Here is a 16,705-nt window from a genome sequence, read left to right on the forward strand (position 1 = left end):
AGAGGGGGTAGAGGGGGTAGGGAGGAAGGAGAGGGGGTGGGGAGGGGATGGAGAGGAGAAGAGGGGGAGTAGGGGGGGAGGGGGGGGGAAGGAAAGAGGGAAAGAGAGATTGATGGGGAAGAGAGGGGAGGGGATGAGGGGGGAGGGGATGAGGGGGAGGGGAATGCCGTGAGAAACTCTGTGATCAACGAGAACTTGAAAACTCATATCAACTGCATGGGCCGGGATGTTGGAGAGCCGGGGCTGGCGAGAGTTTGCCGGGCTGGTGAGAGTTTGCCGGGCTGGTGAGAGTTTGCCGGGCTGGGGAGGGTTTGCCGGGCTGGCTAGTGTTTGCCGGGCTGGTGAGAGTTTGCCGGGCTGGCTAGTGTTTGCCGGGCTGGCTAGAGTTTGCCAGGCTGGGCTGGCTGAGAGTTTGCCGGGCTGGTGAGAGTTTGCCGGGGCTGGCAGTGTTTGCCGGGCTGGTGAGAGTTTGCCGGGCTGGTGAGAGTTTGCCGGGCTGGTGAGAGTTTGCCGGGCTGGCTAGTGTTTGCCAGGCTGGTGAGTGTCTGCCGGGCTGGTGAGTGTCTGGTGAGCCAGTCTGCCGGGCTGGTGAGAGTTTGCCGGGCTGGTGAGAGTTTGCCGGGCTGGTGAGAGTTTGCCGGGCTGGCTAGTGTTTGCCAGGCTGGTGAGTGTCTGCCGGGCTGGTGAGTGTCTGCCGGGCTGGTGAGAGTTTGCCGGGCTGGTGAGAGTTTGCCGGGCTGGTGAGAGTTTGCCGGGCTGGTGAGTGTTTGCCGGGCTGGCGAGATGGAGCAGCCTCAGTGCAAGAGTCCCGGGCTGTCTGAAGCGTTGTGCCGCTGCCGTGAGAGTCTCTGTGCCGAATTCGTCCAGGTGACCAGCATGGACCAGGCTGCGGCTCGGTACATCCTGAAGGACAACCAGTGGCTGCTGGAAGTAAGTACCAAGCACTCGGTAGAAACGGTGGAAAATAGTGGCCTTCAAATGGGGGAGGGGTTGGTGAAAGCATCCTGCTTGCCTGCTAGATTTTCACTTACTGTAACTGCAGGAAACATGTTCCCGATGTTGTGGGAGTCCAGAACCAGGGATCACAGATTAAGAATAAGGGGTAGGCCAGTTTGGACTGAGATGAGGACAAATTCTCTTCACACAGAGAGTTGTGAATGTGTGGAATTCTCTGCCACAGAAGGCAGTGGAGGATTCTGATCGGTTGCATCGTGGCCGGGTTTGGCAACTTGAGCGTCCAGGAGCAGAAAAGTTGTGACCACTGCCCAGTCCATCGCCGGCTCTGACCTCCCCACCGTCGAAGGGATCTATCGTAGTCGCTGCCTCAAAAACGGCTGCCAAAATCATCAAAGACCCACACCATCCTGGCCACACACTCACCTCACCGTTGCCATCAGGAAGAAGGTACAGGAGCCTGAAGACTGTAACGTCCAGGTTCAGGAACAGCTTCTTCCCCACAGCCATCAGGCTATTAAACACAGCAACAAATAAGCTCTGAACTCTGAAATGCAAAAGACGATATTATCACTGCACTATATTTCATATATTGAACTTTTTTTTCTCTTTCCCCCATTATATACAATGTTCACATATTGTGTTGTGCTGCAGCAAGTAAGAATTTCATTGTCCCATCCGGGACATATGATAATAAAGCACTCTGGACTCTCTCTTCTCTCTTGAACTGCGCAGTGAGATTATTTTTGCATATATTACACACGTGGGCGCCGCCATGTTTTGGCGCCGTTATTCAAAGTCCAAAGTCGGGTGGGCCCGCGCGCTCGATGTACTGGAGCAGTTCCCGTGAACTGACGTCCCTCTCCTCTCCTCTCTCCTCGCCCGGCCATCTCTGTGTCCCGGGGGCACCTCCTGCAGCCGACCATGAAGGCACTGGAGCCGTTACCCTGGTTCACCCTCCGACTGGCCCTCGCTCCTCGCGCCCGACGTCTCCGACGGCTCCGTCCAGGTTACGCTGAGCGAACGACCAATGTGCCTTCGGGCGGGCACCCTGGCTGTGGCATCTCGGGAATGCTCCGATGCTCCGCTCCGTTTACTCATGATCACACCAGCTACTTTCAACCAAAGAACCTATAGCGGAGCAAGATAGACCACTCCTGCTAAATGCAATGGGCTGACGTGTAGTACGCAACGGAACGGAACGTGGGCCTTTTTTTCATCCATTTCAGTAACCCGACCCGATTGGACCCGACTCGCAGTGTAATCAACGTTGCGGGGGAAAGGTTTGTGTTTAGTAAATTAAAATTCTGAAAATGAGGAGAAGATTTTTACCGAAGAACTTTTATTTTTACGAGGATGTTTCCGTAACCGGCTTCCGTCTCCGCACTAGTATCCTACGGGATCTTTGGTGCCGAGACGGAACCCGGTTACGGAAATGGACCCATGAATCTGCCCATGACCGTAGAGTAGTCTATCTTGCTCGCTATAGGATCTTAGCTTTCAACTCTTGTCGCTGCTCAGGTTGACTGCTCCGACGTGGCAGAGAAGGGGATGACGGACCACCCGGAGGAGATGCAGGACCCCTGGGCTGTCTGTTTGGACAACAGCTTCCAACTGGCTCGGCAGATGCAGAGTCAACGATGTCGCATCTACTCAGTGGGGTAAGGTCTGCCTTTATTATCATTATTATCAGGGTCAGTTTTATTATTAATGTTTAACGTTTTATGTGTCATTCCCAACTGTCACTGTCCTAACTGTACGTCATGTTGTCACTTGTGGGCGGAGCACCAAGGCAAATTCCTTGTATGTGAATACTTGGCCAATAAACTTATTCATTCATTCATTTGGAAACCTTCTTCCTTCCCACGCCAAGTCAATGGAAAGCAACGGCCACACGGTGGCGCAGCGGTAGAGTTGCTGCCTCACAGAGGCCATCCTGACTACCGTTGCTGTCTCTGCGGAGTTTGCACGTTCTCCCCGTGACCTCGTGGGCGGCCCCTGAATATTTCCAGAACATACACCATAGAACAGTACAGCACAGGAACAGGCCCTTCGGCCCACAATGGTTGTGCCCAACATGGGGCCAAGTTAAAGTGAGCTCATGTGTCTGTACATGATGCTTACCCCTCTAGGTGTGGAGTGTGGCGGTGCCTAACGGCAGTGGCTCGACTGCAGTCCGCCTGTCTTTTTTTAATTTTTGTCTCGTTAAATGTATGTTTTGATTCTAGTTTTAATTAATTTTTTAGCTGTGTATATGTGGGTGGGGGGGGGGGGGGGGGGGTGGGGAAACCGTTTAATCTCCTCCCTGTACGGGGACCCGGACTTGTTCCCTGTCGGGTCTCCGATGTCTTTGGGCCTAACATCATGGAGCCGGCGGCAGCCTCTGGTCGGGACCAACCTGGGGCCTCCAGTCGCGGAGCCTGCGGACTCGCCATCGCGGAGCTGGCCGACTTCGGAGCGGGGAGAGCTGTGGTGGCGCGCGGCTGTGACCCGACTCCGGTGCATCGGAGACACCGGCCGCAGGCCCGGTGGACGGTAACATCGGGAGCTCGCGGGTCCCTGGTGGGAGACCGCTTTCCGGAGCTCCCGCAACGGCAACTTCTCCCGCCGGGAGCGCGGGGTTTAAAGGACTCGGAGCGGGGCCTAACATCGCCCGGCGCGGATTAAACGGCCGCGAGATTTACCATCGCCCGCAGGGGGCTTTAACATCGGGAGCCCCAGTCGCCTCGACGCTGCAGTTGGACTGCTGGACCGCGGGAGAAGAACAAAGGGAAGAGATAAGACTTTGACTTCCATCACAGTGAGGAGGTGTTGGAGATTCACTGTGATGGATGGTTGTGTAAATTGTGTTAAGTGTGTGTCTTGGTTTTTTTTTGTAATGTTAAGACTGTAGAAAATGCAATGTTGTTCAAACCAAGCTGTTTAAATGACAATAAAAGGCATTCTATTCATTCTTTTCTTGCACTTCCATGATTTTGAGTGATAGGAGTAGAATTAAGCCATTCGGCCCATCAAGTCTACTCCACCATTCAATCATGGCTGACCTATCCTTCCCCCTCAACCCCATTATCCTGCCTTCTCCCCATAACCCCTGACACTTGTACTAATCAAGAATCTATCTATCTCTGCCTTAAAAATATTCATTGACTTGGCCTCCACAGCCGTCTGTGGCAATGAATCCCACAGATTCACCACCCTCTGACTAAAGAAATTCCTCCTCATCTCCCTCCTAAAGGAACGTCCGTTAATTCTGAGGCTGTGCCCTCTGGTCCTAGACTCTCCCACTAGTGGAAACATCCTCTCCACATCCACTCTATCCAGGCCTTTCACTATTCGGTAAGTTTCAATGAGTTTCCCCCTCATCCTTCCAAACTTCACATTGTCTCTATCTGAAAGCTTACAAATTCCACTATCATATTGAACCTACAAATGATGTTTTTTTCACCTGCAACTCATTGCCTCCACAGGTTTTAGCAGAATTATGCCATTTGGCCCATCGAGTCTATTCTGCCATTCAATCATGGCTGTTCTCTCCCTCCTATTCCAATTTTCCTGCCTTCTTGCACCTCCTCCAACCTCATCTACTGTATCCGCTGTTCCTGGTGTCAACTTCTTTACATCGGCAAGACCAAGCGCAGGCTCGGCGATCGTTTTGCTGAACACCTCCGCTCGGTCCGCATTAACCAACCTGATCTCCTGGTGGCCCAGCACTTCACCTCCCCCTCCCATTCCCAATCTGACCTTTCTGTCCTGGGCCTCCTCCATTGTCAGAGTGAGGCCCAGCGCAAATTGGAGGAACAGCACCTCATATTTCGCTTGGGCAGTTTACACCCTGCCGGTATGAACATTGACTTCTCTAACTTCAGATAGCCCTTGCTTTCCCTCTCTCTCCATCTCAGTGAAAGGCACTTTTTCTGGAGTTTTCCTGGCCTGGCGCGGGCCTTTTTAGCCGTATTAGCCATTCCAGGGCTAATATGGGCATTTTAGGCAAAAGGGACTGGGCTATAAGGGGCCTTGTGGGCCGAAATGAGTGGTTTCAGGTAGATTTCCATTTCCATTTCCATTTCAAGCACAGTGCAGGCCAAACAACTCATTTCATTTCCATTTCAGCACAGTGCAGGCCAAACAACCCACTTCATTTCCATTTCAAGCACAGTGCAGTCTCACATTTCAGTTCACTCACAGCGTAGACTCACAGTTCTGGACTCAACTCTCACTCACGTTCTTCCAGAGTGACTGACTCACGTCCGGCCTCCGGGGCTTTTTAATCCTGGGCCTCTGGAAGGGCTGTGACCTTCACCACGGTGACTGACAGGCGAGAAGACCAATCAGCTGACCTCATGATTTTTTAAACATTCATAACTTTTTTATTATTTCACCGATCGGAAAAAACCTTGTGGCGGTTGGAGGAGAGGAGGACGGTGAGTAAGATGGCTAAAAAATCATAGCGATATAGGGTAGTGTTTTTGCGCAAATTTATTTACAACGTAGACAGGAAGTGGTCAAGATGAGAGTTTTAGTTAGTAATAGTATGGATAGATGTACTGAGTTAAGCTAAATGGCTACTACAGGCACCACTGTGGGCATGATCTCACCCGGCTTTGTGCCTCTTGCCTTCAGGCTGCGGAGTGGAGATAGGAGCTTTGAGGAGGGGATGTCCAGGGCTGGCTGCGAGGTGCACTACCTGGATCCGAGCGTGCGGGAGGCTCACCTTCAGCAGAGCCAGGGATACTGGCACCACCGCCTCGCCCTCGACTGGAGAGAGCCCAACCCCTCCAGCAACGACCACCACCGAGCCGTCTCCACCAAGAAGCTGGCCGTCATCATGCAACGCTTCGGGCACAGCAAGGTGAGAGGGCAGCTGGCCCACAGACTCACTCTCCCCCCCTCTTGCTCCCTCTCTCTCTCTTACTCCCTCTCCCTCACTCCCTCTCCACAGTGTATAGATACATGATAAAGGGTATAACATGAGTAACGTTTAGTGCAAGATAAAGTCCAGTACACTGAATAAATGAACAAACTAATACGTTTATTGGCCAAGTATTCACATACAAGGAATTTGCCTTGGTGCTCCGCCCGCAAGTGACAACATGACAGATAGTGACAGTTAGGAATGACACATAAAACATTAAACATTAATAATAAAACATTATCGATTAAATACGTGAATTAAATTAAATACCAGAACACAAGGAGGCTACAGATTTATGGTTATTGAGTAGAGCAACTACTTGTGAAAAAAAAGCTGTTTTTATGTCTGGCTGTGGCAGCTTTGACAGTCCGGAGTCGCCTTCCAGAGGGAAGTGATTCAAAGAGTTTGTGGCCAGGGTGAGAGGGGTCAGAGATGATCTTGCCCGCTCGCTTCCTGGCCCTTGCAGTGTACAGTTCATCAATGGAGGGAAGGTTGCAGCCAATAACCTTTGACTACGATAAACTACGACTAAAGATAGTCCGAGGGTCTTCAATGAGGGAGGTAGTAGCTCAGGGCTGTTGCCTACTCGTTGGTAGGATGGTTCAGTTGCCTGATAATGGCTGAGAAAATACTTTATTTTAGTTTAGTTTAATTCAGTTCAGTTTATTGTCACGTGTACCGAGGTACAGTGAAAAGCTTTTGTTGCGTGCTAACCAGTCAGTGGAAAGACAATACATGATTACAATCGAGCCGCCCACAGTGTACAGATACAGAATAAAGGGAGTAAATGCACCTGTTCCACTTAGGAAACCTGAACGGAAACCTCTGGAGACTTTGCGCCCCACCCAAGGTTTCCGTGCGGTTCCCGGAGGTTGCAGGTGGTTGCCGGAGGTTGCAGGTAGTGGAAGCAGGAAGGGAGACTGACAAAACCCTCCGGGAACCGCACGGAAACCTTGGGTGGGGCGCAACGTCTCCAGAGGTTTCCGTTCAGGTTTCCTAAGTGGGACAGGGGCATTACGTTTAGTCCAATTAAAGATAGTGCGAGGGCCTCCAATGAGGTAGATGAGAGGTCAGGGCCACTCTCTGGTTGTGGTAGGATAGTTCAGTTGCCTGATAACAGCTGGGAAGAAACTGTCCCTGAATCTGGAGGTGTGCGTTTTCACACTTCTGTACCTCTTGCCCGATGGGGGAGGGGAGAAGAGGGAGTGGCCGGGGTGAGACTGGTCCTTGATGATGCTGCTGGCCTTGCCGAGGCAGCGTGAGGTGTAGATGGAGTCAATGGAAGGGAGGTTGGTTTGTGTGATGGTCTGGGCTGCCAGCGTCCACAATTCGCTGCAATTTCTTGCGGTCTCAGAATCTAACTAACATCGTCTGGGCCTCAACGCACTCTTGGCGGGAGGACGCGACACATAAACGTTGACTCGTTAAGCTTTACCCTTCCAGATGGCCCTTGTGAAAACGCTTCAATACGTTCAGTTTAGAATCGCCATGTTGGCTGGGGCTCAACTTTGAAAACAAGCTATTTATTAACAGTCATAAACATATCTCACCAGAGTGCGGTCGTTTTATGGAATCACACAGAGGATACATAGAAACATAGACATAGATAAACTCCTTATGGAATAGGGTGAACAATTGTTCAACATAGAAACATTAAAAATAGGTGCAAGAGGAGGCCATTCGGCCCTTCGAGCCGGCACCACCATTCACTGTGATAATGGCTGATCGTCCCCTATCAATAACCCGTGCCTGCCTTCTCCCCATATCCCTTGACTCCACTAGCCCCTATCTAACTCTCTCTTAAATCCATCCAGTGACTTGGCCTCCACTGCCCTCTGTGGCAGGGAATTCCACAAAGTTTTTTTCTCACCTCAGTCTTAAATGACCTCCCCTTTAATTCTAAGACTGTGTGGCCCCTGGTTCTGGACTCGCCCAACATTGGGAACATTTTTCCTGCATCTAGCTTGTCCAGTCCTTTTATAATTGTATATGTTTCTATAAGATCCCCCCCTCCCCCTCATCCTTCTAAACTCCAGTGAATACAAGCCTAGTCTTGTATTTCCTTCAAGAGGGAAATAGATCTTTCTAGAACCAGAGAAAGTGCCAAAAGACCTTATAAAGACGGCAGCAGAGCAAACAGTGTATAATGACAATATATGTATAGTCAGTACATAATATGAGCGGCACGGTGGTGCAGCGGTAGAGTTGCTGCCTCACAGCACCAGAGACCCGGGTTTCATCCTGACTACGGGCGCTGTCTGTACGGAGTTTGTACCTTCTCCCCGTGACCTGCGTGGGTTTTCTCCGGGTGCTCCGGTTTCCTCCCACACTCCAAAGACGTGCAGGTTTGTAGGTCCAAGAAGGAACTGCAGATGCTGGAAGATCGAAGGTAGACAAAAATGCTGGAGAAACTCAGCGGGTGCAGCAGCATCTATGGAGCGAAGGAGATAGGCGACGTTTCGGGCCGAAACCCTTCTTCAGACTGGGGTTTGTAGGTTCATTGGCTTTTGTTAAAAAAAAATTGTAAATTGTTCCCTAGTGTCTAGGATAGAGTTAGTGTACGGGATTTGATTTGATGTGATTTCATTTATTGTCGTCAACTAAATTATTTTTCCCTTCCAGTCATACAACAAAAGCCAGCATGGACTAGGTGGGCTGAAGGGCCTGTTTCCATGCTGTTTTTCTAAAATGAGAGGGGAGAGTCTTAGAGTGACACAGGGTGAAAACAGGCCCTTCGGCCCAACTTGCCCACATCGGCCAACATGTCCCATTTACACTAGTCCCACCTGCCTGCAACTAAGTCCACATTCCCCCAAACCTGTCCCTATCCATGTACATAAAACCTAACGTGTGGGGAAAAACTTCACATTTGCTGGTTTAAATCGAAGGTAGACACAAAATGCTGGAGCAACTCAGCGGGACAGGCAGCATCTCTGGAGAGAAGGAATGGGTGACGTTTCGGGAACTTCTCTCCAGAGATGCTGCCTGTCCCGCTGAGTTACTCCAGCATTTTGTGCTTACCTTCCACAAAACCTATGGCGGGACCCGCTGAGTATCGCATGTAGCTACCCACAGAGACCAAGTAGCTGTGGAGACCAAGTCAGTGGATCATTTTAAGGCTGAGATTGACAGATTCTTGAATACAAGTTCCCAAGTTCCCAATATCATGAATGATAGGAGCGGAATTAGGCCATTCGGCCCATCAGGTTTACTCCGCCATTCATTCATAGCTGATCTATCTCTCCCTCCTAACCCCATTCTCCTGCCTTCTCCCCATAACCCCTGACACCCGCACTGATCAATAATCTATCTATCACAGCCTTAAAAATATCCATTGACTTGGCCTCCACAGCTGTCTGTGGCAATGCGTTCCACGGATTCATCGCTCTCTTGCTAAAAAAAATTCCTCCTCATCTTCATTAAGATACTTCCTTTAATGCTGAGGTTATAACCAAGTCAGTGGATCATTTTAACGTAGAAACATAGAAAATAGGTGCAGGAGTAGGCCATTCAGCCCATCGAGCCTGCACCGCCATTCAACATGATCATGGCTGATCATCCAACTCAGTATCCTGTACCTGCCTTCTCTCCATACCCCCTGATCCCTTTAGCCACAAGGGCCACATCTAACGCCCTCTTAAATATAGCCGATAAGGCTGAGATTCTTGAACACGTTCGCAAGTTCACAAGTTGTAGGAGTAGAATTAGGCCATTCGGCCCGTCGAGTCTACTCCGCCATTCAATCATGGCTGATCTCTGCCTCCTAATCCCATTCTCCTGCCTTTTCCCCATAACCCTTGACACTCATTCTAATCAAGAATCTGTCTATCTCTGCCTTAAAAATATCCACTGACTTGGCCTCCACAGCCGTCTGTGGCAATGAGTTTCACAGATTCACTACTCTCTGACTAAAGAAGTTCCTCCTCACTTCTTTTCTAAAAGAGCGCCCTTTAATTCTGAGGCTGTGACGTCTGGTCCTAGACTCTCCCACTAGTGGAAACATCCTCTCCACATCTACTCTATCCAGGCCTTTCACTATTCTCCAAGTTTCAATGAGGTCCCCCCTCAACCTTCTAAACTCCAGCGAGTACAGGCCCAGTGGTGTCAAACGCACATCAAACGCCCATCAGAAGCAGCCGGAGAAAACCCACGCACGCGGGTCACGGGGAGAAGGTACAAACTGCGTACAGGCAGCACCCGTGGTCAGGATGGAACCCGGGTCTCTGGCGCTGTGAGGCAGCAACTCTACCGCTGCGCCACCGTGCTCTCCAGGTGTTGCATTGTAGAGTCTGCCTGCATGTCTGTCCACACCTTGGAGTGGATCTTTCACCCCTGACTGCCAGAGATAAAAGAGAGAACAGGCCCTTCGGCCCACAATGTCCGTGCCGAATATGATGCTTAGAAGAATGAGAGGGAATCTCATAGAAACATATACGATTGTTAAGGGTTTGGACATGCTAGAGGCAGGAAACATGTTCCCGATGTTGAGTGAGTCCAGAACCAGGGGCCACACAGTTTAAGAATAAGGAGTAAGCCATTTAGAACGGAGACGAGGAAACACGTTTTCTCACAGAGAGTGGTGAGTCTGTGGAATTCTCTGCATCAGAGGGCGGTGGAGGCTGGTTCTCTGGATGCTTTCAAGAGAGAGCTGGATAGGGCTCTTAAAAATAGCGGAGTCAGGGGATATGGGGAGAAGGCAGGAACGGGGTACTGATTGGGGACGATCAGCCATGATCACATTGAATGGCGGTGCTGGCTGGAAGATCCAAATGGCCTCCTCCTGCACCTATTGTCTATTGTCTATTGAGAGAGGCATTTAAGAGGCTTTTGGATAGGCACATGGATACGCAGGGAATGGAGGGATGTGGATCATGTACAGGCAGATAAGGGTTAGTACATTTGCCCACACATTGTGGGCGGAAGGGCCTGTTCTTGTGCGGGTACCGTTCTGTGTTCTATGTTCTATAATGAGAATGTGGAATTCTAGAGGGCATTATTTTAAGATGAGAGGCAAAGCGTAAAGGAGATGTGCGGGGCAGATCATTACACAGAGGGTTAGTTGTTTAAGAAAGAACTGCAGGTGCTGTCAAAATGGAAGGTAGACAAAAATGCTGGAGAAACTCAGCGGGTGAGGCAGCATCTATGGAGCGACGTTTCGGGTCGAGACCCTTCCTCAGACTGAAGTATTACACAGAGGGTGGTGGGTGCCTGGAACGCGCTGCCAGGGGCGGTGGATGGGTGGGGGCAGATACGATAGTGGTGTTTAAGAGACGGGAATGAGGGAAATTGTTTCCTGTTGATGCTCCTGCTTCCAAGATAGCGAGCTCGCCCAAATCTGCGATCACATATTACAATCGCTCCACGCTTTTAGATCTCTACTCCGACAGCCACAGTTCTTACTTTCCTCATCTTCTTATCTGTACACTGTGGACGATTGGTTTGATTGTAATCATGTGAGCGTTTGTCGGCACTGGGCCTGTGCTCGCTGGAGTGCTTACTGAATAGTGAAAGGCCCGGATAGACTGGATGTGGAGAGGATGTTTCCTCTAGTGGGAGAGTCTAGGACTAGAGGGCACAGCCTCAGAATTAAAGGACATTCTGATAGGAAGGAGACGAGGAGGAATTTCTTGAATCAGAGGGCGGTGAATCTGTGGAATTAATTGCTACCCAAGGCCAAGGAGGCCAAGTTAGTGGATGTCTTTCAGGCAGAGATAGATAGATTCTTGATTAGTACGGGTGTCAGGGGTTATGGGGAGAAGGCAGGAGAATGGGGTTAGGAGGGAGAGATAGATCAGCCGTGATTGAATGGTGGAGTAGACTTGATGGGCCGAATGGCCTAATTCCGCTCCTATCACTTAAGATCGAATGATTTTAGGATCTACCTCAGTACACGTGACAATAAACTGAACTCATACTGAACCGCCAGTTCTGCAAGCTCACAGCTAACAGGCTGTGGCGAGTCGGCACGGGGCGTTGTCATGGAAACAGGGAGACATCAGAAGAGAAAGCTGATGAGTTGGAAGGAGCCTTAGTTTTTATTAACATCTCAGCCTGATGCAGTGGGAGGTGCCTTGCAGAAGTCTACAACACTATGTTGGGTGCCAGGGGTTACGAGGAGAAGGCAGGAGGTGAATGGGGTCGACAGGGAAAATGTGATCAGCCAGGATTGACAATAGGCAATAGACAACAGGTGCAGGAGTAGGCCATTCGGCCCTTCGAGCCAGCACCGCCATTCAATGTGATCATGGCTGATCGTCCCCAATCAGTACCCCGTTCCTGCCTTCTCCCCATATCCCCTGCCTCTTACATGCCTCTCTTGCATCTGCCTCCACCACCACCCCTGGCATTCCAGGCACCCACCACCCTCTGAATAAATAACGTGCCCCGCGCATCTCCTTTAAACTTTGTGCCTGCAGTATTTGATATTTCCTCCAGGGAAGAAAGGTTGTGACTGTCTACCCTATATCTGCCTCTCATAATGTCAGATACTCATAGAAACATAGAAAATAGTTTTTTTTACAGGTTTTACAGAGTGCGAGGTTTACTTTTCTTGTGCTGCTGCAGGTAAAGGGCCTGTCCCACTTTCATGACCTAATTCACAACCTTTTTTACTCGTGGACATTTTTCATCAGGCTAGAAAAACGCCCCGACCTACTTGATGCCACGAGTACCTACGACTAGCATCACGACCCACCTACGACCTCGTGCCGACCCTGCTGCGAGTATGAGGCAAGGGCAAACTCGGTGGCGGTCGTGAATTAGGTCGTGAAAGTGGGACAGGCCCTTTAGAAACATAGACAATAGGTGCAGGAGGAGGCCATTTGGCCCTTCGAGCCAGCACCGCCATTCATTGTGATCATGGCTGATCATCCCCTATCAATAACCCGTGCCTGCCTTCTCCCCATATCCCCTTGACTCCACCAGCCCCTAGAGCTCTATCTAACTCTCTCTTAAATCCATCCAGTGACTTGGCCTCCACTGCCCTCTGTGGCCGGGAATTCCATAAATTCACAACTCTCTGTTTGAAAAAGTTTTTTCTCACCTCAGTCTTAAATGGCCTCCCCTTTATTCTTAGACTGTGGCCCCTGGTTCTGGACTCGCCCAACATTGGGAACATTTTTCCTGCATCTAGCTTTCCAATCCTTTTATAATTATATATGTTTCTATAAGATTGCCTCTCATCCTTCTAAACTCCAATGAACATGAAGCCACTACAGCAGTAGATGTAGTGGATGTAGTGTATCTAGACTTTCAGAAAGCCTAAGGTTCCGCATGGGAGACTGGTGACTAAAATTAGAGCACATGGTATTGGGGGTAGGGTGTTGACATGGATAGAAAATTGGTTGGCAGAAAAGGAAGCAAAGAGTAGGAGTGAACGGGTCCTTTTCACAATGGCAGGCAGTGGCGAGTGGAGTGCCGCAAGGCTCCATGTGTTGGGGCCACAACTGTTTACCATATATATTAATGATTTGGAAGAGGGAATTAGGAGCAACACTAGTAAGTTTGCGGATGACACAAAGCTGGGTGGCAGTGGGAACTGTGAAGAGGATGTTAGGAGGTTGCAGGGTGACCTGGACAGGTTGAGTGAGTGGGCAGATTTTTTCTCACCTCTTAAATGACCTCCCCTAAATTCTAAGACTGTGTGGCCCGTGGTTCTGGACTCGCCCAACATTGGGAACATTTTTCCTGCATCTAGCTTGTCCAGTTTGTCCTTTTATAATTTAGAATTTCATTGTTCCGTTTCGGGACACATGACAGTAAAACACTCTTGACCTGTTCACTATAAAACGCACGTGCCGATAATCCCGCCTCTTCTTCCCAGATTGACGTCCTGAAGGCCGACGTGGAGAGCGCGGAGTGGAAGATCCTGGAGAACCTGATCCTGGAGAATGTGGTGGAGGACATTGGCCAGCTGGTACTGGCGGTTCACCTTCACTGGGCTGGCTTCGAGGTCGGCGGGACTGACAGTGACGTGGTGCGGTACTGGTACAGCCTCCTGAAGGAACTCGAGCTCAGGGGCTTCAAGCTTTTCCGCAGTTACAAGAACATGAGCAAGCCGCAGGTCTTCCTGCAACGGGAGGGGTTCAATGCCAGTAGCAGCTATACTCTCAGCTGGGTCAACACGCAGTGGGCACAGCGGTGAACTCCAGACCTTGGTGCTTGTTGCCCAGTCCAAACCTTCCCTTCAACCATCGACAATCAACGTGGACTCAATCAAACCAACCTCCCTTCCATCGGTTCCATCTACACCTCACGCTGCCTCGGCAAGGCCAGCAACACAATCACGGACCAGTCGCACCCCGGCCACTCCCTCTTCTCCCCTCTCCCATCGGGCGAAAGGTATAGAAATGTAAAAACGCACACACCTCCAGAGCTTCCCAGCTGTTATCAGGCAACGGAACCATCCCACCACAACCAGAGAGCAGTCCTGAGCTACTATCTACCTCACTGGTAACCCTCGGACTATCTTTGATCGGATTTTGGTGGTTACACAAAAAAGCTGGAGGAACTCAGCGGGTGCAGCAGCATCTATGGAGCGAAGGAAATAGGCAACGTTTCGGGCCGAAACCCTTCGGGGTTTCGGCCCGAAACGTTGCCTATTTCCTTCGCTCCACAGATGCTGCTGCACCCGCTGAGTTTCCCCAGCTTTTTTGTGTAACCTTTGATCGGATTTTACCTGCTTTACTTGGCACTAAACGTTATTCCCTTATCGTGTATCTGTACACTGTAAACGTCTCGATTGTAATCATGTATTGTCCTTCCGCTGACTGGTTAGCACGCAACAAAAGCGTTTAGTTGTACCTCGATACACGAGACGATGAACTGAACTGAACCTTTCAATAGATAAATGCTCGGCGAGTGGAAGATCTTGGTCGCTACATTGGATGCTTATTTCATAGAAACATAGAAAATAGGGAGTAGGCCATTCGGCCCTTCGAGCCAGCACCGCCATTCAATATGATCATGGCTGATCATCCAACATCAGAACCCCGTTCCTGCCTTCTCCCCCCATATCCCTTGATTCCTTTAGACCAAAGAGTTAAATCTAACTTGTCTTCCAAATCATTCGTTCATGTGGAGATTTATAAATAAAGGAACTCAGCGGGTCAGGATGTATCTGTGGACGTAATGGACATCCGGTGTTTGGGGTCGGGACCCTTCACATTGAAGCGGAAAGTCAACTTCCCACTTCCCTTCCACAATTGGAAATGGTGCGGGGAAGAATTCACAAGGATGTTGCCAGGACTCAACGCCCTGAGCTATAGGGAGAGGTTGAGCTGGGCTGGGACTTTATTCCTTGGAACACAGGAGGATGAGGGATGATCTTATAGAGGTGTACAAAATCATGAAGTGGGTGGTAGGTGGTTTACTTTTCCAGGTTTTGGAATGGAAAAACCAGAGGGCACAGGTTTAAGATGAGAGGGGAAAGATTTAATGGGAACATGAAGGCAACTTTTTCACACAGAGGGTGGTGGGTGTATGGAACGAGGTGCTAGAAGACTTAGCTGGGGCAGAAGTTAGAAACATAGATAATAGTTGCAGGAGGAGGCCATTCGGCCCTTCGAGCCAGCACCGCCATTCATTGTGATCATGGCTGATCGTCCAAAATCAATAACCCGTGCCTGCCTTCTCCCCATATCCCTTGACTCCACTAGCCCCTAGAGCTATATCTAACTCTCTCTCTTAAATCCATCCAGTGACTTGGTCTCCACTGCCCTCTGTGGCAGGGAATTCCACAAATTCACAACTTTCTGGGTGAAAACGTTTTTTCTCACCTCAGTCTTAAATGACCTCCCCTTTATTCTAAGACTGTGGCCCCTGGTTCTGGACTCGCCCAACATTGGGAACATTTTTCCTGCATCTAGCTTGTCCAGTCCTTTTATGATTTTATATGTTTCTATAAGAATCCCCCTCATCCTTCTAAACTCCAGTGAATACAAGCCTAGTCTTTTCAATCTTTCCTCATATGACAGTCCCGCCATCCCAGGGATCAATCTCGTGAACCTACGCTGCACTGCCTCAATCACAAGGATGTCCTTCCTCAAATTAGGAGACCAAAACTGTACACAATACTCCAGATGTGGTCTTACCAGAACCCTATACAACTGCAGAAGAACCTCTCTGCTCCTATATTGAAATCCTCTTGTTATGAAGGCCAACATTCCATTACCTTTCTTCACTGCCTGCTGTACCTGCACGCCAACTTTCAGTGACCGGTGTACAAGGACGACCAGGTCTCGCTGCACCCCCCCCTTACCTAACCTAACCCCATTGAGATAATAATCTGCCCCCTTGTTTTTGCCACCAAAGTGGATAACCTCACATTTATCTATATTATACTGCATCTGCCTCGCATCTGCCCACTCACTCAACCTGTCCAGGTCACCCTGCAACCTCCGAACGTCCTCTTCACAGCTCACACTGCCACCCAGCTTTGTGTCATCCGCAAACTTGCTAGTGTTGCTCCTAATTCCCTCATCCAAATCATTAATATATATGGTAAACAGTTGTGGCCCCAACATCGAGCCTTGCGGCACTCCACTCGCCACTGCCTGCCATTCTGAAAACGACCCGTTTACTCCTACTCTTTGCTTCTTGTCTGCCAACCAATTTTCTATCCATGTCAACACCCTACCCCCAATAGCATGTGCTCTAATTTTAGTCACCAGTCTCCCGTGTGGGACCTTATCAAAGGCTTTCTGAAAGTCTAGATACACTACATCCACTGGCTCCCCTTTATCCATTTTACTTGTCACATCCTCAAAAAATTCCAGAAGATTAGTCAAGCATGATTTCCCTTTCATAAATCCATGCTGACTTGGACTAATCCTTTTACTG

At 49.8% G+C, this 16,705-nt stretch overlaps 1 protein-coding gene across 1 annotated transcript in view; it reads left to right on the plus strand.

The window, feature by feature from the left end:
- LOC129696874 (probable methyltransferase-like protein 24) overlaps positions 1-14,404 on the plus strand; it is a 41,614-nt gene extending 27,210 nt beyond the window's left edge. The window contains exons 3-5 of the mRNA XM_055634950.1: positions 2,476-2,615; positions 5,575-5,803; positions 13,689-14,404. Of these exons, the coding sequence (XP_055490925.1) occupies positions 2,476-2,615; positions 5,575-5,803; positions 13,689-14,009 (690 nt within the window). The 3' untranslated portion in view covers positions 14,010-14,404. The remainder of the gene's footprint in view (positions 1-2,475; positions 2,616-5,574; positions 5,804-13,688) is intronic.
- The last annotated feature ends 2,301 nt before the right edge of the window (positions 14,405-16,705 follow it).

Source organism: Leucoraja erinacea, chromosome 5, assembly GCF_028641065.1.
Source record: "Leucoraja erinacea ecotype New England chromosome 5, Leri_hhj_1, whole genome shotgun sequence".
Classification (NCBI taxonomy): Eukaryota; Metazoa; Chordata; class Chondrichthyes; order Rajiformes; family Rajidae; genus Leucoraja; species Leucoraja erinaceus.